General features: G+C 35.4%; 2 protein-coding genes across 9 annotated transcripts in view; one reads left to right on the top strand and one right to left on the bottom strand.

Moving 5' to 3' along the window:
• The window catches only part of LOC145933922 (uncharacterized), a 179,488-nt gene that overhangs the window by 103,695 nt on the left and 51,887 nt on the right, over positions 1-23,906 (top strand). The gene's annotated exons all lie outside the window — the stretch shown is intronic.
• LOC145933916 (dipeptidase 1) overlaps positions 1-23,906 on the bottom strand; it is a 120,499-nt gene that overhangs the window by 72,328 nt on the left and 24,265 nt on the right. For 4 of the 8 annotated variants that reach the window (XR_014424947.1, XM_083033968.1, XM_083033966.1 and 1 more), the window contains exons 2-3: positions 21,309-21,858; positions 15,600-15,908 (exon numbers count right to left, since the gene is read on the bottom strand). Coding sequence is in view for 7 of the 8 variants with exons in the window: in XM_083033968.1 (XP_082890094.1) it covers positions 15,600-15,908; positions 21,309-21,599 (600 nt within the window). In the remaining variant the exon portion in view is untranslated. Of the gene's footprint in view, positions 1-15,599; positions 15,909-21,308; positions 23,495-23,906 lie in introns of those variants that run through there. The other 4 variants (XM_083033969.1, XM_083033970.1, XM_083033967.1 and 1 more) reach the window with 4 other exon arrangements.

A 23,906-nucleotide genomic window follows, 5' to 3' on the forward strand; every position in this document is an offset into this window, starting at 1 on the left:
TTAAAAAATCATCGAACGCTACCGGGAAGACAGATCCTTGATCGTCGTTCGGCGACTCATTTAGTAGATTAATTCATGTATCTTTTAAGATATTTGTATCAACTGTAAATGATCAGTCAAAATTGACTTTTTAAAAATATTTAATATTATTTTTAGTTTCTGTCTAAGTACTTGTATAAATATCTCAATGAAAAAAAATACATAAACCAAGATTGAGATTAACATACAGTAGAAAGTTCCAAATATCCCGAAATAAAATGGCTCTATATGAATACACGAAAGCATTTTATGTATTTCATGTTATAATTGTATTACTGCAATTTTGTGTATTCTCATAAATTTCAATATTTAGTTGAAAAGCAGTTGTATACACACAGAAAACAGGTATCTGGTTTTATGTGTGTTAAAAACTCACATATATTATCTCATTTTCATTAATTTTATTAATTTTTCCGATCAAATTACTTTTATACTCTATTAATATTTCATCTCCGAGAAGGGTTGTTAAATTTTATTTGTTTCACTCTTCCACTCACTTGGCGTTATTATATATATTTGCAATAAAATGTTTAGACGATTGAAGAAGAAATATAAATAAATAAAAAGATATTTAAACATTTAAAAATTTATTTGAATACGTATTTACATAGTTTAATTATATTATCAATTAACCGATATCAGATATGTTAATATAATTTATCAATTATCACATATCCTAGATTTAGATGAAATTATTATAGCGTAGAAAATCACAACGAAAATTATAATAATCTGATTTAGAACGGCTATGCAAAACAATTATTAACGTCATATTCGTTGGTCTATAAAATTCAATTAGAAAATATGTTACTGTGAATGATGCAGTGGAAGATATTAATGGAATTATTGCAGCTATCACGAGTATTAAGTACCTTGCGAGCGAATAATATATTTTGACGACTGATTAAGTCTGCGATTTGCATATGAAAATGCATTGAATAACGTCGGTAATAATGACGATGGCGGAATATGGTTATGCGCGCGATTCGATATTACGGAACGGCATTACATCGACTATAATTTCGTGGCGTGCACTGACTCCGAATTACCATCCTGACTAAACATCACTCTCGGGTGGCAGTAGCAAGTAAATTTCGTTTAATGTCGCACGAATGCGCATCCGCCTATCATGCATCTATCAAAATCTTCGAAGACGTATTTCGTTTGTAATAAGAATCTAAATAAATCGAGTCTACACGATGTAGAATTAGCCATTAATATTTAAATTTCAGTATCTTTTGCCGAACAAAAATCTATATTTCGAAAAATAGCGCTTTTAGATCGAGAAATGGAATTTCACACTTGAATTAGAATCACACGAAAGATGTAAAATTTAATCGAGCAATAATTATGAAATATTTTTGCAAAATTTATAAAAATGACAGCACAATTTCTAAAGGCTTTCTATCTTATAATTCAAATATCATTTAAATTTATTAAAATATGATATGTCTATACAAAATTCATACTGATTACATTGTATATACATACACATAAGGTTGAGCCAATCTAAACTTTAAAATATATTATTTTGGTCAGACGAGAAATTTTTCACTGTAAATTCTTTTTGACTTTACTAATCAATATGGGTACTGAACATTCAACTAGCGGAAACAAGGTCAGACGTTTTCAACCCGACGATAATATATTCTTTATAAAGAACAATCTCTGGTTTCAAATATCAAATAGATTGATTTTTTAATAGCATTATGACGCATGACTTTTCTTGATCCCAGATATTATTATAATCTGCGACATATTTGAAATATCGACGCAACGTGTGCAGCGCAGATCAGTGAATATCGCGACCGAATAAAGCACCATTTTGAATTTACCCAGGTCGGTAAACGTACGGTTAATGAGGTATGTTTGATCACGATTTGGTGCAGCCACTCTTGGCGTACATACCTGTATATCCACATATACATGCATCACATTTATGCCTGAGGCACTGAGGCGATTGAACGCGTGTGGCCACTTTGCTCATCGATTTAAGCTTACGCGCAATAAAGTTTTATCCTCCAGATAGCCTAGTTCTACCTTCGTATGACTATCTACGTGATATTTCTGCATCTGGATTATATATCTTTTTCCTGATATAAGTATTAACTTGTAAGATTCCTGGGAAGCCGCTATCTGGGAGGTATCTAGGATAAAAAAAATATTGGAATACATTTTGCTTTGATGGTTTTGATTTTTTAAACCGCTATTATTACTTATAGAGAAGAGACGTAATGGAAGCTCGTTTTTTAAATAACTTTCTTCTTTGAGTGGCGTCTTTAATAAATTTGGAATTAATACTTTTTAGCAAAAATTAAGAAATCAATATCATTAATGTCCAATTTTCATTAATCTCTTTACTACAGTAATTAACAGCGTATACTAAGAATAATTTAAATTATATTAAATTTTTATTATAATTGCGAAAGGTTAAATATTTTAGCAATAGAAAGTACCAAAATCTAATATTATATTAATAAGATAAAATCCATTTCGATCTGACTGAAAGGCACAAGATTGAAATTTAATTTGCCTAAATTTTTGAATGTCATCGCTAATCCGTTTATTCCCAACGGATTGTTAACGACCTACTGCGTGCAATGCGTTTTATTATGCAAATGAAAAATACATGTTCAATAGATACATCAAACTTAACGAGTCCGTTAACGAGCTATTACGAAATTGGAAAATAAATACGATCAATATTATTTTGCAATGTTCGCATTATTAAATATATAAATATGTTTCAATATACGTGCTCCGTTTATTCTAAAAATCGAATTAGAAATTTTCATGAAAAATAAATTGATGTACTGTCATTGATTATTGCTTTCACATTAAGAATTATGAAAAGCTACCTTTGGAGTCGACAATATATCGATTCGACTAAAAAAAGAAACTATAGTATTTCTGGTTGTAAAACAATTAAATATCCGCGTTTATAAATTAGTTTCGTCGTAACATCCCCTTGGAAGAGAAAACACTTCATGACATCCTTTACACATATATAATACATATTGCAAGTTAATATATATTAAATAAGCAGCGCGAGTTATAATGCGCCGGTGGCGATTCTGCGGGCAGAGAGTCGCGCAGGAATTTCGCAGAGAAAGTATCCCCTTTGGGGGTGGTCCCCTGGAATTTTAATTTTTTCTCGAATCACCACGCCGGCTGCTTCCGTCCTTGCGACGCGAGAATATCGCGTAAGGAATTACGACGGTAGGGACTGGAGAGGGATGGAATATAGCCGCGAGCACACAGGGACCCGACATATACGAGGGTTGGGGAGTAATTATTTAAATATACGTCGCCGGAGGCGAGAGCGCTTTGGGCGCGCGCGGGAATATTTCACAGCTCCGCGCCATATTACGCCAGTAACTTACGTCCGGCCGTCCGGGCCAGATGTTTCTCTCGGAGACGCTGGAAACGAGCGGAGTCGAGCGATATGGCCTCGGCCGCCTTCGACGCGGCGCCGTCACGTGGTGGCTCGCCGCGAGAGAGAGAAGGATAGCTTTTGCGCGTGCGGAGGGATGAAACGGGACGGCCGCGCGCGACGCCGCCGTCGGCGGGGCCCTGGGGGTTGCCTGTTGTGCCCGATATTGATGTCAAGGTCCTTCATCTCGACCGTACTCTTCTTCTCGGCCTGGCGCGCGCGCGCGAAATCAATAGGGATAAAACCGTCGCCGATAGGCAGTCTCGTACAGTCGCCTCACGGACCATCTCCGTCGTCGAGAGTCTGTCCGTCGGGAATTTTAGAAATCGCATGTGTTGAGAATTATGTGCGTTTACTTTACTTTCTTGATGAGGAAATGTCCTCGAAACATACTGTTCTGAGTATTGATAATTAGTAAAAAATATCTCGTAAGAATTATTGCATATGCACATATTATTACACAAGAGATCGCCGCTACAATCATAAGCAATCGTTGGGTATTTCGGTTATCCACACATCTTGCCATCAATTTTTTTATCCAGATTACAGTTTCAAATATTTTCTCAAAAATTATTATTTGAATCTCTGCAGGCTCTAATGTTCTAGTATTAAAATTAAGAGATTCAAAAAGTATTCAGTTTAGCCTCTGAGAAGCTTATATTTAGCGCATATTGAATATAATAATAATAATTATATAATTATAATTAGGAGCATAAGAGCTCGTTCTATTCGTATCTATAATTTCTATAATTATCGCAAACATCATTGATTTTGTTAATCATCTAATAATAAAATATTAGTAATTATGCGGATATATTTAAAATATGGTATGTTAGAATTTTCAGAATACTTGAAATTATTGATCATATTCGTACGAAAACTGATATATTAAACAATCAAAAAGATCTCTTCTGTAAAACTCGTATCGCTCCGCCATTGGAGATTGAGATTGCATTGTGATTATGCATTCGAGATTAGAAGCATAGCCAATAGGACTGAACTGGTTTCATTCTCATTGGTTGAATTCCAATTTCCGATGCGTTATCACAATACGATCTTAATTTCGGCAGCGTAAACTGATACGAGATTAACAATGGACGATGTAATCGTCGGAGCCGCTCGAATTTCTAGCAATTTGCTACGCTCACTTTAGTAACGCGGGTAACAGTATGGTAGTAAACAACGTGCGACATAATCTTAATGGACAAATGTGAATAACATCCCTCCGGGGCGATGTAAGCCCTGAAATCCACATCCCTCGTGTAAACACTGTTACGGATGGACAGTGTTACGGGTGTGCAATGTAAAATTACGATGTCTCGGCGAACGGATTACTCTGTCAGTCTGACATAAGAAACGAGACCGAGAGACAAATCATCCCCTTCAAATAGAGGTGTATCGCGTATTTTCTCAGCAGACTTTTAATTAAATGCGTTTACTAAAAATTATTTTTATACTTCGGCAGTCACACCTAATCAACACTGACACTCTTTTACGATCTCCGCTTGTTTTTCTATCTCGGGGAGGATAGATGGAGGGTACATCCTGGGGGTCACTTCTTATTATCGCATTCTTACGTTCGTGCGCGGCGACGCTTAATCACCGCGACTCTAATTCCAGTGTTATCACATGCAGTTTTTTTCCGTCGATCTCCTCTAGTGGGAGGCAGCCGTCGCGTTTGATAAATTATGCCTCGCGCTTTGTCCTCGCGTCTCTCTCCAATTGTTCCCCTTTTTACGCATACCTCTCTTTCGCTGCCTTCATTCCTCTTTAGAGCGTTTTCAGTAGTATTAATCCTGTCTGTGTCTGACCCTACACATAACGATGACAATCTTAATACTTTAACAATGATCTCAAAGCTGCATAGTTAGCGTTAATTTTTTTCTCATTTTAACAAGACTATTAATTCGTAAGGATTTAAAGATAAATTGATTTTCAAAAAGCAAAATAAAGAGGAATACAAAGGAATATTCATTAATTTGTGCCGTAATTGTGCGTTAATTTATGACTCTCGCGGAGTCATTCATGAAAAATTGATAAAAAATTATTCCGATTAAATCCACTTTTCTTCTGCACCTAAAAATTTGCAAGAATAGCTGAATCATAGTCAGATGTTATTAAAAAGATTAATTAGATAGATTAATTAGTCGATCTACTGCTCTATGTGTTTCTTATCGATATAATTTAAAATGTAATTATGTAAGTGGATGTTTGTGTAATGTAAGCTTGATACATTGGATGTGTGTTCCTCTATGATACATGACTATACGTCAACCAAAATATGCAAAGGTAAAGCCTCTCGCGCACAAATTTACATAGAACTACAAGCATAGCATATAAGCGTCTTGACCAATAGGATACCTAGTATAAATTGCGAGGAACAATATGGCAAGACTTATGCTATTAAGCGTATCATCAGAGTTTATATGCTATTGGTATGCTAAGTTTGTGCATGATAGAATTAACAGTCGATGAATTAAGTTCGGTGTTACCATTAACGATAGTAGGATTTACAAGATTGTATGGTCTGACTATAATTGCCCATAACTACTTCGTCTCGCAACTTCTGCTCGTAAAAATTATTATAAGATTTCTTCGCAATAAGGTAAGAAGACGACACATTCAACGGTTGAATGATTAATTAATAATCATCGGAATTAACTTTTTTCAGAGTTAATTATCTTTTGTTCATTATAACAGATAAATTAAAAATAATAGTCTTTCTCTTATAAGTTAGAGTTAGAAGTTAAAGTGATTATTTAATGAGCCAAATTGATTAATTATCGGATATATTATTATTTAAAATAAAACTATTAATTCTTCCTCTGTCTTTTGTAAATGAACACAGAGTAATTTATGCGTGGGTTGAGGCTATTAAATAAATAACCCCCTTTTCTCCTCGTCAATCAATCGAACGAAGCGATTTTCGCCGGCAACAGGTGCAAGAGAAAAAAAGGCACGGGAGGCCATATCAGTCCTGCGAGGTTTTTCGATTAATGGAATAACCTGCGGAGAAGGGTATGATTCGCGCAAAGAAAAGAAGAAAGAAGTTTAAAATTTTAGAAGCTCCGAAACTTCACGGACTTTGCGATCGATAGTTCTGCGGGAATATGCTTTTACTGTCGCGCCGAAATTGCGGCCTTCTCATAAACTTCGTCGAGCTTTCAGAAATCCAGAAATGAAACGACGAGAAGATTTGAGGACGGTGAAGATTCGAGTTTTTATGATACAGACAATATTCAAATAAGTAACCGAATAGTGTCTTTTTCTTTCTCTGTAAAACCTGAATATAGATTACATAAAGTATAACAAAGAAAAAATGAAGTGAATAAAACAGCAATCTAAGTAGAAACATATTTTATAACAAGAATATATATCCGATATATAATATTAATATTAATATTGCAAAACACATTATTTTTTGTCGAATGTGCATTTGTTTATTTATTATTCATTTTAAGAATAATATTGTAAAAAATATGGAGACATTCTACATATTTTTGTTTTAAATCAGCAATATTACTTATCGATACAAAGTGCTTCGAGAAATTTTGCAACGTAGCGACAATCATAGTATTCTAGCGTTCCAAGATATCTGTTGTGTAATTGTGTAATGAGATCCAATTATTCTTGCATTTTATGCGAATCTCTCGACGAAATACAGCTGGCATCGTTTGATTTTCCGCTACGAGAATCTTTCTCTATGAACGACGAGAGAGAATTTTCTACAGTGTCATTCTGCCAAGTACGTTGTAAATTGTGCGATTCTCTCTTTCGTGTACTTGATTTTTCCATTAATGTTTCCCTATTATTCGTATCCACTCAGCTCTTTTCATCTATTGTTTCTTTCGTTTGACGAAAATAGGCTCGCTTTCCTGACGTTTTAACACTTTTGCGGCAATACTATGGCCTCTACTGCGGCGCTGAAATGCTGCGACGTATTGTTCCCTTTCACACGCGTGTGTAACTTGTAACAAAAATGTCGAGCAAGTATTCAGATTTAATATCCCCGAACACTCCTTTCTATACATCATTTATGGTAGAATTTAATTTCCTCGACGCTTTTATTTGCGCCCGTTGTAAGGGCGCTAAAAGCTCGCGCGTGCGGCTCACATAGTCGCGATAACAGAGCGTTATTACCGAGTTGCTCTGCCATAACGAATTTGCAAATTACTGTTATTGGAGCCCCTTAAATTCGCCGTTTGCACACAAGAGAGATAGAGGGACAGAGAGAGAGAGAGAGCGATTTTCGCCCCAGCGCGACTGTGTTTTCCGGTTTGTACGCGCGGCCGTAATCCAATTAAAAGGTGATCGAAGCGCGGCAGGGAGACAATTTGAGAGAGATATATATATAGAGAAAGAGAGACAGAAAACACGAAGGTGGGTGTATGGGTCACCAGCGGTAAAAATGGCAGCTCCGTACTCAATTAGGCCGGCGGTAACAGCGTCGGTTTTGAAAAATTCGATTAGTCGCCACAATGCCCGTTGCTGAACTTGTGCCATTTCCGCTCTGCTTTCAGCTCGTGAACGCGTCTTCCTACTCGTCGATCTTTCTCTCGATCGAGAATTCCTCGTTCGCTGTCAAGCGACGACTCGTCTCCTCTCGCTCCGCCCCGTAGCCTCTTCAGTTTTTCACCTTCGAGCTAAATATTTAGCTCGTCGTTGGTGGCCGGAGGGTGAAAAACGACAAGGGTGGCAAGAGGAAAGAAAGGGCCGATCCGAGAGGTTTCCGGGGGTGCGAACACAAAAGGCGCTACCCTCATCGTCTCAGAGGCACTCGCGCAGAAAGAAAAGGAGGGTCGTCGGCCACGGATGGAGGCCTGAAGAAAGCACGAGAGCAAGAGAGAGAAAGAAAAAGAGAAGGAGGCAGGGAGGGTACGAGAAATAGATTTCGTCGCGGCGCGTCGGTGTTTTCTAATTTCCGCGCGCGAAAGAATAGCGGATTCGTTTTACCGCTGTGGTCGTTGTTTTTCGGCGAAAGTATGCGGGGTGGCTGATATTGGGCGCATCGAGTGTTCGGTGACCTGGACGAGACGGCTGGAATAAATTTTTTTACGTTCGAGAGAGGGATCGTCGAGGTATTCGATAGCTACCAAGGATTTGTAACGCTTAATGCGCTCAAGCGTATATCCTATATAGTCTTGCAGGCATTATTAGTTTGGACAATTTAAACTTTAGAAAGCGTAGATTGATGGCAAAAATCTTTATCCAATATACTTCAGGCGGACTTTACTTTAACAGAAAGTTAGCCTGAACTTTTATTATACAAGAATCTTCAATACAAAAATTACCAAGTTACAAAGAATGATAGTCTTTCATCAAATTTTCATTATAGAAGAATCAATTTCTACAAAGAGTACGGTATAATATGTGCAAACGTTTTTTTTTGTTTTATGTGGATTATTGAAATTATATTAATTTTCTTCAAATGTTTTTATTTTGTTGGAAAATATTTTAATCTTCCTTTTTATATTTCACGCTTCTTCCTCACGCTCATGAAAGAAAAATGTTATGGCTGACATATTTCAGCCTTTACTACTGCTGTCTGTTGGCTCCTATAATTTTGCATATCCTTGTTGGAGAATTGAATATCTCACAGATAAAAAAACAGAAAGAGAGGAATAATAACAGAAAATTATTCGGCTCGGAGAGAGAATATTTTTCTGTACATTTATAATTCACGTACTTTTTTTCTAATTAAGGCATGATTAAATACCGTGGGTCACTCCTTAGCGGCGAAGAGGCGTGCGTGTATCGAGTTCTTTTCTAAATTTAGTACGTTGTGTACGTTCATTGAGGTAGCATTTTCTACAACGGATTACCACGTTCGAACGTCGCAACGGATATCGGATTTTTCCGTACTTCCGCGTGTTTGATCGAGGTTGACCCGACTTAACAACGCAGGAACAGCACGGACAACTTTTCCTCCTCAAGAGCAGTGAACGTAATGACATTATACAGTTACGTAATAACAAGCGTGTATGTGATATTCTAGGATTATCACTGTTTCTCTTTTATCAATATACCCTGAAAGTTCAATATATTAATTAATTTATTAATTTAGAATCTGCTTTCTTTGATAAACATTTGGTTCGACATCAGCTTTTGTCGTTGCTTTTGAGCTTTTAACATTATTACATGTGTACATGTATTACATAATTTTGACTGAAATATGTTTAATTTATTTTTTACATTTTTGCCGACGAGGAGATTACTTTTTGATTTTATCTAAATAAAACTTAATGAAAAAGGAAAAATGATTAAAATAAAATCAAAATAAAATCTTCGATAAAAAATGAGAGTGATGACAATCTGGGTACATTAAATATATCACTACCAGGTCGACGGAAATTAGAATTCCTTATCGTAAAAACGTTGCGGTAAAACAAATAGATATGGTTGAAAATAATTGCATTGTGTTTGTCCTATTTCTCGAATAGCGTGCTCTTCGTTATCAAATCGAATTAATGCCGGAAATTATTTTGTTATATTTCTCATTTTGCGCCATGTTGCGTTCTCCTACTTGTTATTACGTTAAATAAATATAATTGTATCGTGTATTGCTAATTTACGGATTTGGCATTTCTATCAAGAATAGAGTGATTCAGTCGTATGCTAATGGAAGCTCCATACTTACGACGGCGTGTCCTTGTCTGAACACTTTGGAATTGTAATTTGCATTTATTATCCAGAGTTTCAGTATGTCCTACATCGAAATCTCTGACGTCCCTAACTTCCCGAAAGACTAATTATTTCGCTAATGAAGACGGATAAGTTCGGTTAAAATCCATAAATTAATGAACGTTTCATTGAATTCTTCTTTCATAAGAGAGAGATAGTATATAATTTTTTCCTATATATTTATCATCTTTTCATGCTAAACATGCACATAATTATTCTTTTTCCTTTGTCTTAAAGGAAATGTATATTTAGTTCATTATTTAGAAAGATACAAGTAATCGACAAAATAATCGGCTCGCGAAACATTGTTGTTAAGTAGTTGAAATAATGAACAACAAGAACAATGAAACAAACATAACAACATCATTTAAGTTAAGTTTAATCGTGCTCAAGTTTAATTAGCACGAAGACGTCAGCCATAATGGCAATCTGTTTAGTGACATTTTACTTACTAAATATGTGTGTGTACATTAACTCTTAAATACATAACTATTTAGCTTAACAAAATAAAAGTAATGCTTAATAATAATAAAATAATATTATCTCTCTCTCTCTCTTTCTTTCTTTTTTCTCTTTAAGGAAAGATAAGAAAAGATATTTTAAAATACAAAGAAATAATAAAAAACAAAAATCTAAATATACATTTTTCATTGCAAAATTCAGACATTTGATACACGTATATATGTATATATATTACTGTATAATGTGAAACAAATATCTGCAAAAGTTAATATGAAATTGAAAGCGTATCAAATATACACTGTGCCCCAGAGATTAACATTGGAAATCTTGACCGGTTATTGCGTTCATTACACTACCAAATGAAACGAATTATTGAAGCGTTATGGAGAGTATCTTAGAGCATAATCGCTCGGCGATTCCGTTGGCAATAGATAATTAATGATAACGATTCAACGATTTAATAACTCATTCATTATCACTGTAACATTCCACTAACCGATGATAGCTAATCGAGCGGTTAGACGATATTTGTTCGGCGGTCGGTCTAATAATTGATGCATTCCCAAGTCGTCACAATGAATCATCGCACAATTACGTTGCATGTAATTATAGCGGCATGTGCGGTTACGATACATATTGTAAAATCTGACTTGCGTTCTACTGCACATAGACTCCCGATGACTTTCGTAATTCTTTAATGGGAGGCAGGGTGGCTCACTATCACTAATCTGTCTCTTGACATAAACTCTCCCTTGACATTATTATTCTGACTTGTAGTTCCGAGAAACTCGAGGATCTTCGGTCCGAAATCCTCCAAGAGGAGCTCGAAGTTCCCAAATATAATCCATGGAATCCCTTTACCTAATTCCCAAATACACTCGGAATGCCAAGATCCACTGTTTGGCCATATATTCGTCGTGTTACTGCATTCGCGACAAGGAAAAGTGCAGTTAGCCAATAGTTATCAATGTAGAAGAGATCGATTTCTTTTGCCTTTCAAATTTTGTTTACATTTGAATCATTTATCGTTTGGTTAATGAGTTAAAGTATTTTAAGTTAGAATAAATCTTTCTTTTATATACATTAATTATATCTTTTTCTGGACCTAAGTGGCCATTTCATCAAATTTGATTGACTTTTATTTTCTCTTAATTAATGATATTTATTAATATAATTGAAAGTAGATAAAGAATTCACAAATGCATGTTATAGCATATACCTATATAAAAAAATATATACACATAAATTAATATAAAATATTAAGAGTTTACATATATAAAATATTTTAAATCTTTTAAAATTAATATATGCTAAAAAAATAATCTGAAATTATGTAATCTGATAATTGCTTAAGTAAAGTTCTCTCATTTAATGATGTTTTTGTTCAATAGATTTCTGCCCTTGAATATTTTATATTGAAAAGGAAGAGAAGGCAAATATATATACATAGATTTATGAACTTTTATACTTTTGCCCTTATACGGTAGCTCTGTGTATGTTTCTGCCACGCGGAAGCCCGCATAGTGTGCAATCTATGCACTCGACGAAGTTTACCCGCCGCACTGCAGTGGTAACGACTCGGCTGCTGCGCGCCTTCTCGCACCGAGAATCCATGATTCTCCCCACCTGTTCTGTTGGAAATAATTTTCGGAGAGCCTCGTGTGTACATAGTTTTCGTCGCTCTTTCGCGCGCATCCACACATGCACGCATACGCTCATCTAACACATACATACGTACGCACATATACATAATACACACACCCACACACACATCGTCGTACCTGACAGGTATCCTGATGATAGATATGCGCATGTACCGGTTTTTTTATTCGTTTTCGTTTCTTCCGATCCCTTCGCGATTCCCTGGCAAGCGGCCAGGCTCGCAGTTCGCCCGAACCAGGACGCGGACTCTGAAGTTCGACGCGCGGCCCCGCTAGGCAGCACCCATTTCAAAATGAATTTTTCTCCTCTCTCTCTCTCTCTCTCTCTCCATCTCCTTGTTCCTTTTTCTGTGCGAAATGTTCCGGGTAAAACGAGGCTGCGTCGAAGTTTGCAAACCCGCGCATACATTTCTGAGCGAATCTGTGATTTTTTGGAACGCGACGTTTCCATAAAAATAATAAATAGAAAAATTGATGTGTGGAGATATTTTTATTATTAATCTTCATAATTTGCTTAAAATTAATGTACAGAATATAATATAGTTGGATCTCTCTTGATTGGCTGTGCTATAATTATTCTATTTGGTTAATTAAATTTATGTTTTAGAAGATAAAGAAAAGTGATTATGTAGTCTATGAGTAAAATAAGATGGAAATTTGTAAGTGAAAATTTTTATGGACAATGCATGTTGTGTAACAAAAAGCGTGATGATTGATCGAGGAAGAAATCATGTAAAATTCAAATGTAATCTATTTTCTTTTGTTTACTAAACGACACTGTTGATTTAATCGCGGAATTCTCTCTCTACATATATTTAATACTTTTAAGGAACTTTTAAGGAAATGTACAGAGTATAGCTATCACTGCGTTTATAATCCGCAACATTAGGTTTTCATAAATTTGTCATGAACGTATGTTAGAATTTTCTCGGGGGAAATAACAGGAAGGACTTTGCTCACAAGACTTTGCGCAATACACGTTCATTTGCACATTCATTACGAATGTCTCGTTTATTATCATGATAAAGATTTTAATGGACAATATTGGTCGGCTATTTTCTTCCGAAGAAACCTGGATGAAATCTACAAACTACATTTCTTTTCTGATTGTTTCTTTATCCCGTCTTTCCTTCTGTTTTTCCCCTATTCGTACTATTCTCCGATTCTCCGCGAGAGATTTCACGGACAGTTCGGTCGCACGTACAAGATGAAATGCCAACGGGAGAAGCAGACGCGGGACGAGGTCTCAAAGCTGAAACCTGCTTGTGAATTTTTCAGACCACGATGAATTGCTTCTGATAGCAAGTACGGACGCGAAAGACGGGATCTCCAAGGAGGAGAGATGTCTTACGGATGGACAGATTGCGCGATTCGTAATAATTCGACCAGCTCCCGCATCCGTGAGCATTATATATTTATCCCAACAAAGTAAATCCGTTGTATCTCTGAGTAAAGCACAGTAAAGATTTAGGAACTTCGGGAGGATTGTTATCACGTGGAAACTTATAAATTTGATCGTTACACTTTCTTGTAATTCGATTTATTCATTATCACAGTAGTACTTGTGTGCGTTTTGAAAAAAGACTGATTCGATTCACGACGAAGATTCGATTGGCGGGTTATCTCCGATGTTTCGTTTAATTGTTCGATTGATTGACTCACTGATTGATTATCGACTTTCCGGTTAATTCGCGTTTGACTGACACCGATTGACCGCACTATCTCACGTTAATTATTGGACTCCACTACCTTGTCTTTTCGACGTGGATGGCTTATATACTATAATTTGTTTAGTCTGGAAATGATCAGGTCGTGCGAACAAAGTCTAATTGCAAGCGAAGAGGTTCAAAGTTTAACTTCTTCGTCTGCACTTTTGCGCAATGTCTTAATTTTCGCGCGCTATTCACTGCATCCTTATAATTATTTTCGATATAGCCTCTCTCGCTATAGTAAATCGGAATAAATCGTAAAAGCGATGTATCTTGAGGACAATCGATTCGAGCAAAATTTAGACGGTGATTGTCAAATTCAGATAATTTTACAAAAGTATGGTCGCTAAGAACGAATCGAGAGAAAAGGAAGAATTTTCTGATTCGCCATTTCTCTATGCTAGATCAATCGCTTAATGTTTTTTATAATAATCTTTTTAAATATAAATCGAAAAATTTGAATCAAATTATTCGTGCAATTTTTTATCTATATTATTGTAATCTAATATTAATTGCATTTAAAAGATTGGAGTAATATATTATAAGAATTGTATAAAAAAATAGTTGAAAAATAGAATTGTTCCAAAAAATATCTTATGTTTTCATTAATAATCTATCGATGATTCATTGAATTGCACTACAAAGAATATATTAACAATGAAAAATAGCATGCTTTTAAAATTCTCTAGCGGGATTACAACCCTTGCTAAGGCACTATAAAGGCTTAATTTAAAAGCTTTAAATTTGCATCTCGGATTCCATCGTCTTTTGTAAGTTTTATGAATACGTTAACAAATTAGCTCATCACAACGGTGACGTTGAATGCATTAGAATGTTTCATAGGTGAAGGAAAATGAACCATAATGTGACAATCACTTTCCTCATGAAAAGCAGCTATGCAAAGTATTTCACTTTAAATTTTTGTAGTTGTATGTTTTAAAATACATATTACGAGAAAAAAACTTTTTAATTATGATGTATTCCCTAGATCTTTAAAACTTTGCACGATACATAATCTCAAAATTTGAGATGAAACAACTTATAATGTTGCGAGAAAACTCAGTTGCGAACAATGCCGGCCAGTTATTTAGTTGTATCATTTGCGACAAAAAATCCTGAATCTCATCATTATGCTTCATGTCTAAAGATGTTCCATTTTTCTCTTATATTTATGAAGGCTCAAAAAGAATGACTTTCTATCCCTTTTCATGAAATATTTGCTGACAGAAGGATCTCTCTCTCTCTCTCTCTCGCAGAGTTGTCCTCGACAAAACGCAATATCGCATCGCGATTACAAACGTGCATGCACGCATTTGTGTAACAAGCGCGATATTACGCATGATTCGCGACAAAGCGAATCCCGAAGGATTTCGTTATTGCATTCTGTTAAAATGTTTCTATCATTACAATCGACAATAAATCAAAATTACACGAGGAACGATTTAATTTTCTAATTTTTTTGCAATTAACTTTATGATAAATATAGAGCATTGTGCACGATATGTCAATGACACAAATGTCAAATATATCTCCAATCAGCACGCATTTAACTCTCTGAAGGAAAGCCTTCGCCCAATGATACATTCACCGATTATGAATATATTTTTGACTCACCTGATAGTCCATGTAATTCCCGTAGCCCATGTGATTGCATGTGCAGGCGCAGGCCTGAATGTGCCTTCGCATGTCGAGCTCGACCTCTTCGCCGCACACACCTCTGCTCGTCGCCATCATCGTGTCCCCCATGCAATAGCCGCCGGTGCAATACATTCTCGGGTCACTCTGATCCAGGTAACCCCCACCGGTGTCGTCGTATCCAAGTCCGCTGGTGCACCTGGAATCCGAGGCGTATCCCACCCGGGACTGAGGACGCTCGTCGTAACCCAGTCTAGACTGGGGCCGATGGAATGTCGAGGATACATCCTGAAAGAAAAAGAAAATACAAATCACTGTGCGCCTTTAGTTCGATTACAGGGACAGAAATGCAATTCTTTTTCGACAATCCTTGTTTGCAAACGTATCAAATTTTTTTTTTCATCTGTGATTGAATTTTGAGAGAGATGTGTGCGCGTAAATTAATCATAAATTTCACGCGCTTCAAAGATTGACTAACGTGAGTTGCAAATTTGCTTAATTTTGCCGAAAGCATAAATAATCTCGACTAATATATACCTATACGACTAATTATACTATATAAAATTCCTTTTTAATAATTGTTTGAATTATTTTATTAATAATTAATAATTTTTCTCCAAGAATTAACACGCAATAAAAAATATATTTAAAAAATGATTATTTAATTGAATCACATTTTTGCATTTCGGATGTATGTATTATGTATCTGCCGAAAGCAATTTGGCCGATTAATTCATTTTTATAAATAAGATATCGTTCGCCAGCCAGAATCTCTTAAAATATGAAGAGATTTAATATCCGGAACGGGCAAGCATTTAGGATTTGAAAAGAGTCATCTTAATGTAGCATAAAGGTGCAATGTATTGGTACATGGAAATTGCAATTGCGTAAGAGCGTATATATAACGTGTCAGTTGCGTCTGATGAAATCTTTCTATGAAATATTCGCTTCAGCTATATAATCTTCTAATTTACGTAATAGAAAAGGTTACGTACTTGAATTATATCAATTTTTTTCATTACATTCTATAAGAAAAAATATGATTTATGCGAAAATTCGTGATTTTATAAGAGATATATATTTTCTTATATTAAATACAGAAACTGATCACATATATATCGACATTTTTTTACGCATGTAAACACATTATTGTTTCAAAATAAATTTAACTGTAAGATATTAAAATATCTGATATTTGCATGGTTATTTATTTTTTTTTTTTATAAATGCATTTTATTATTTTAAATTTTCTTTGAATAAGTAGCCGCTATACGGATACTAAGGATTAAACGTATCGCGAGAAAGTATGTATGATAGGAAGGGCATTTTATTGCTGCGTTTATCTCTCGTTCATTCTTCTGATATATTCGCAGTTACCACGATCGCAATGCTCCATGGCTTACAAGTCCCCCGTATTCCGCACAGTATGCACCGCATTCTCGTTCGATATGGGTAACACGACCGTCATCGCGGATCGCGCATCGTTGTATTGCGCTATCTTTCCGCTTCGATACGAGGTTTCCCCCGTAACAGTAAAGTATCGATATCGCTAAAATAACCGGAACGAATGTGTACGGCCTTTGAAGTCGAAACCACGTACGTAGGATCCTGAAATTCGTCCAGTAACGTTCCATCCCGTCATCGCCGTACGATTCCGAACGATAAGACTGTAAAAGCAGAGTTGGCACCTTCCTCCGCGATTTCAAGAGCGGGAAAAATGCTCGGTATATTTTCGATCGACAGTCTGTCTATTTCTGGAGACTTGTTTTCGAATCGATGAATTTTGTAAACTCTATCAAGTCTCGCGAAATAATATATATATACACACACACACATTTGATGTACATAATATAATATTATATACCATCTTAACACTTGACACACGCAATTTCTTAATAAAATTTGCTAAGAAAATTTAACTAAAAAAATATATTATTACTTTTGATAGATAAAATAGAGCTATACAAAATTATTCTTAAAAATTTTTATTTTTTTATATCGACAAAAAGTTAGTGTTTTTAATTAAACTGCTTTATTTTATAAAATTTTGAAGATTTATGTAATTTTACTGCAATAACATTTTTTTATTTAGAAAAAAGCATGTAATGCGGCATAGGAAGATTAAATAGAGAAAATGCACGTTTAGGGAACCATCTGCGATGATATTGCGCGGGAAGGAAACATTGAGGAATAGATGGATGATCTGCACGTGATCGCTTTGTATATGCGTTATGCACCCCGCGAAATTGCATCCGCAGGCGATGCGGCCTGCGGCTATCAATGCTGAAATTTAATAGGATATTGATACTTTAAACTTTTTTTTTATATATCAAATGCCGACATTTATATCAAGTATATATCGACATTTTCTCCATACTTGATATATCCTTCATGCATATTCATGTCGATGTTGGTCGCGATAAACAAGGGGGAAGACTTTTCACAGCAATTAAATCCATAAAAGTCGATGTAGATTAATATCTTTATTCAAGCGTTTTGAGTGTATTGATACTATTTTTCATTCTCAATTACGAAAGAATAAATCACCGATAGTAAAAACGCTCAATTTAGGAAGAATAAAATATCGATAGCCCGATATTACTCATCTATGTTCATGTTGCGCGAAAATTAATTAATGAACGTAGGGATAAACACCGATTTATCCTCGACCGTATCATTTTCGCGCGATTCAGCGATATTCGCGATCCCTCTTTTCGGCAGAGAACAGCCTTCGTCGAATCGATAGTCCGCGTAACATGGAGAGCTGAAGCGCCGCGCCGGGTCGAATCAATTTTCGGATACCGAAAATCCTATAATGGCTCTTGGAAGATTCCTGCGGCTAAGTTGAAGCAGGGCCCTGCGCCGAACTTGTGCGAGCTGAGAAACTCGTGACTCGTGAGGCTACTACGGATTTCCTACTACGTCTCATAGACGAGGGATGAGGGATGAGGTTCATTTCCATTCTTGTGAATGCGCGCGTATCATATTCAGAAGCGTGTCGAATTGGCGGAAAAAATAAGCCTATTAGCAAATGCGACGCTTTTTGCGATGATGCTGCATTAAACTTCGATCCCAGGGTATTTTGGAGACGCATTTTTTTTCTTTTTACGTTCTGCTTGGAAAGTTCTAATTATAATTCTTTGTCTTTTCTGCGCTCCGGGGAGGGGAAGGGGGTAAAGTATTATAATGTGTTCGAAAAAGAAATTTTGTTGGTAGAAAAAAAGTTATAGGCTTTTATCAATTTAGAATTCAGCACGTACAGTTTTTTGATTAAACGTTATTCTAATATTTGACATTTTGTCTTATTATTTCGATTACTAATTTGCGCGAAAAATAGTGAATTTTTGCTCGAGTAATATTCAATCTTTACATGTAACGTAACCACATTTTATTATATATTATAAATATTGTTATGACAATTCGTTGTATCTCATGTGCATATTACAGTGATTGGTTTTTTGAAAAATAATTTTTCTTATTCATTTATATCGTTTAATATCTGAAGGAATATTGAATATTCATACATGATAAATATTCGTGATTCATATTATCGAAAGCGAACGTTTCAATTTGCTGAATCATGGTGATCTTAAAGTCTTCCTTTTTCGCGCTAACTAAGCTCCTATTTTCCTGAAATTGGCAAATTCAATTTTCGTCGTCCGATAATCATAAATACCAGACTCCAGCAGTGCGTTCATTATAAAATGCCGAACTCGTTCGATTTTATTGGATAATTATCGTGTAATATTCGCACCTGAAGGCGATTATTAAATTTAATCAACATTGAGATGCAAAGCGACGAACTATAATATTAAAGCTTGCACCGCGATTAATAACGTTGAGATGAATTGTATATAAAAAAATGTTAATTTCAAGCTTATTAATATAAAATCAAAAATTTCGATTTTAATAAAATATCTCAACTTTATATATATGTATACAATTAAAAATATTTATCTTATGTATATACATATATTGTACATATTGTACATAAGTAGTAAATATATAACATATAAACGTATAAATGGAAATAAAGTATTTACATTTTTACTGTGTAAATATAATGTTTTAAAGCTACTTTTACAAAAGGTGCTATTCATTTATTTTATTAAAACTCCATTCATTCACACAGTAATTTTATGAATATATCGCTGCACTATATGATATTATAATTGTAATATAATGTTAAATGAAAAAGCGTTATGTTGTGTGTGTGTGTTAAAATTTTTGAAGCAATCAAACATTGATTATATTCACAAATCAATTTTCGCTAATATTGGTAAAATGTTTTTCATTACACCATTTTCATTCTTGACAGAAATTAACTTGGCAAGAAATATCGAAATACACAACTCATTGTTCGTCGAGAACTTTACCATTAGTGATTATATTCAGAACTTGCTTATAAGTTTTATAAAAAATTTTAATTTTTCAATTGATAATAGCTGTTGATGATTTATGCAAATATTCACAATCATATTCTGCGCTTACAATGTCAGTGGTCTCTTATTTTGTCAGCACAGTTACAGAATAACAAAATTACGCTAACTAATAAAAGCACTTATTTAGCATTAATAATTAAACACTTTTAATCTATGTTGTGAGTAAAAAATGTAAATACTGATGGAGTGCTTATAATTTATACTTTAAATATTGACGCTGGCAACAGCGTTGTGAATAGCGAGTTGTAAACACATCTGTTTTCGTATATAATCGATTAATAATTTTATTAATCCTTTAACAGTTTTTTTGCAACAAAATGACAAAAAAGTCATTATTTTAATCCACTGAAATTAATATTTTAATAATTACGTATAATAACTAAAAGCTTAATGTTAAAACCTAAAATATTAGGTCAAAATATAATATTCTTACATATTATAATAAACAAAAAAATTGAAATTTTTTTTTGTTTGATAAATCATGAAGCAATGCGTAATACACAATCTAATATACTTTTATTCCACAACATACTTTTTAATTTACTTACTTACTAGTTCAGGAAAAATTAATTACAGAATACACTGCATAAAGGAATATAATACACAAAAATTAACTCTATAATAATGCACTCATCAAATATAGTACGTCTTTTATTGCTGATAAACAGAGTAAACAAAATTAAACATTTCTGACGGACCGTTCGTCTAGCATCTATACTCATCAGATACGTATGCATAAATAACTTCAGTCTAATTATTTTTCATGCCCGAGTTAACACAGGCGCGTGTATCATAACAATATAAAATAAACTCGAGCTTGCATAATACTATCAATACCGTTTGCTCGAGTTAACTTGGACTTGTGCATTAAGGGATTAATGATCCAATGTATGTTTACGCTTAATAATTAAACTCCCTTGTAATATTTAAAATATTTTCCTTTAAGTACATAATTAATCGGTTCAATTATCTCGCGTAAATAAGAGAACGAATCGATGAATGAACGACACTGAATATTACATAGCTGAAAAAAGAATCTCAGGAAAAATTATTTTCCTAAAATGTTTCGATGCTTAATAACGATTTTCGCGCTTAATTAATTTAACGAGAGATCTCAACGTCGCCGACAAATTAAATTCGTCCGTATATATGGCAAAGAGAGAGAGAGAGAGAGAGAGAGAGAGAGCTCTGTGTCCCTTAACTCTTATTAATGATGCTCTAAATGATATCAAGCGTGCGAGCATACCTGAGAATAGGATTCCTCCTGGTACGGCGTCCTGCGATGGCATTCATCGTAGCACCTGCCGTCGTAGCCGCTGGGCGGCCGTGGATACGGGTCCTGCGCCGCTACCGCGGCCGCGCAGCAGTCCGGGATCTGTGCCTGGTAGGTCTCGTAGGGACACTTGTCGGGCTGGACCGGCCGCGGAGCCTGGTGCACGCGCTCCTGCGGCCCGCTGCCGTAACCGGCGCCGCCGCCGCCACCGCCTCCGCCACCGCCGCCGCCGACGCCGCCACCGACACCGCCAGCGTGATGCATCGTCTTCGTCCACTCCCGCAGACCTGCCCCTCTCGCCACCTGACCTCACCGCACCACCACCTCCCCTTCCCCCGATCACTGCATCCTAATCTCACGTGGAGCGCGACGCGCGATCGAATCCGCGGCCTCGGCGTGCCTCGTCTCTGTCGCGCGGCCCTCTTCGCACGGGTCCATCCTCATCACACTCCACACTATATACCGCGGGTCTTATCTTCGCTGGATATACTCCGGCTCGCTTTAGCCCATCTCCGACTCGTACCTGTACGATTATAGCGTTAATAGCGCCGACAAGGGGGTCATCCTCCCGAGTACGCTCAAGCTCGCAACAATTCGTCGGATACGAATGGACCGAAAACGTAGTCTACGCTTACTCGCGTTGCATTTAGCGCTACCTCACTCGAATTAATGCACCGCAATACGGATCGAACTTATGGAGAACCATCTGTATTCTCTCGTAACTGCCGAAAGAGTAAACTGCCGGTCCTCTTCTTTACCTACTTCGCGGGTGTATTTACGAGTCGAGGAGCTTTTTTGCATTATTTACTCGAACTCTTTTAATCTTAGTCCCTTCGGGCGCTTTTTCAGTGTCGTCTCTCGGTGTAAGCTTTTAGATACTCGTATTCGTGGAACGGCGATGCTCGATCAACGTGCCAGACTTGATCCACCCATTGATCTTGTCTGACCCCTTGTCTGGCGGAGCGTACGATGTTGCTATGTAAACTAATGAGTTTGCAAGTAGAGGGATGAAGAATCGGTCCTCCCCCCGGGCAAATGCAATTTTGACATATTAAGATCGTCAAACATACCTATAGCATTGGATAATCGCGAGCTAATTTTGGAAACACGTTGTAAAATCGTTCCTATCGTACGTCGACAGACGACGATTGCGAGAATATCTTGCGAACATGATTCATACGAGTTTCGGGAAGTTTGTCTGGATTCTTTATTGAAAATTTATCCATAAAGGATGCTTCGTCATTTTAGAAACGACGTGGACTTTCCTAATCTAAACTTGGAGAGTTGGTATGTGTCCTTGGTTCGAGCTGATGTATCGATATAAATCTCATTATAGATCTTGAATATCCGCACGAAACTACATAAATTGCTTGACGTATCTATGTATGAGCCTGTAATTAGCGCCTCTTAATTTATCGCATAAAAGCCATACAGGCGCGCTCGGCTGAAACTTTGATACAGTGATAGAGCAGCGTTATATAGCCAGACTGTGTAAAGAGACCGTAACGCGTCTACGTCTCTCCCTCTTCCTCTCTCGTGGATTTTGGATGTAGAATATTATATAATCGCATAAGACGAACTGGATCGATTACCATATTTAAAGCAATTATTTCACTTTCGTTTCATTATTCGAGTAATTAATTGCATGCAGTTCAATTATATATATATATTATGGAAATCAAAGATTATTTTAGTTTGTATGATATTGTAGTGTTCATGTCGAGTGATACTTTAACATGTTATATCACTTGAACGTTTTGAATACATGTATGCAATTATTCCTCCAGTAGTCTATAATTTAACAGTTTGTTGTTGATATATAAAAAAATATATAATAAAACATAAAATATTATTTATTATATATTAAAACATAAAAAAAAATACACCTTTTTCTGTCTATGCTTTTGTGACGTGATATATTGAGAGAGAAAGAGATAGAGTAAGGTACACAAATCTTATTCTCAAAAGCAAATATCGCGAGTGAATACAGCTGAAGTCTTCAGATACATTGTTGGGCTTAGAGATTAAAAACGAAAAATAAGTAACGTTTGTTTCAAAATAACATAAACGAAGTTTCTGTTCTGTTTGTTCATAAACACACAAAATATTTCATCTTTTTGTTTTTATAAATAAAAAATAAAAAACATAATACTTTTTAAAAATTTATTTTAAATATTTTCAGTAAAATGAAAATCTAAGAAATGTCGCTTTTTATACAAAGAATACTTTTTTAATTAAATCTCAAGATAGAATATCTTTCACTATTAAATATATATTTTAAATTTAAAGGAATAATAATAATTTTATTTTTTCTTGTCTAATTGTAACAAATATGCAATTATTAATTATTACAATATAAATACTGTGATTAAAAATTCGTAACCAAAATTATTTATTCCGGTTTCGTTCATTTTTAAATTTAATATTATTATTGATTTTAGCATTTGATTCAACTACTAATATACACGATGCCAATATTAAACTAACGATATTAATATATCCTTTACTATTGTGGTTTTATATATATATGTATATATATGGTATATGGTAGATCAGCTAGATATAGGCGCC

This window comes from Prenolepis imparis, unplaced genomic scaffold (genome assembly GCF_030444845.1).
Source record: "Prenolepis imparis isolate NDT839.2.m4 unplaced genomic scaffold, iyPreImpa1.0 SCAF_3, whole genome shotgun sequence".
NCBI classification, from domain to species: Eukaryota; Metazoa; Arthropoda; class Insecta; order Hymenoptera; family Formicidae; genus Prenolepis; species Prenolepis imparis.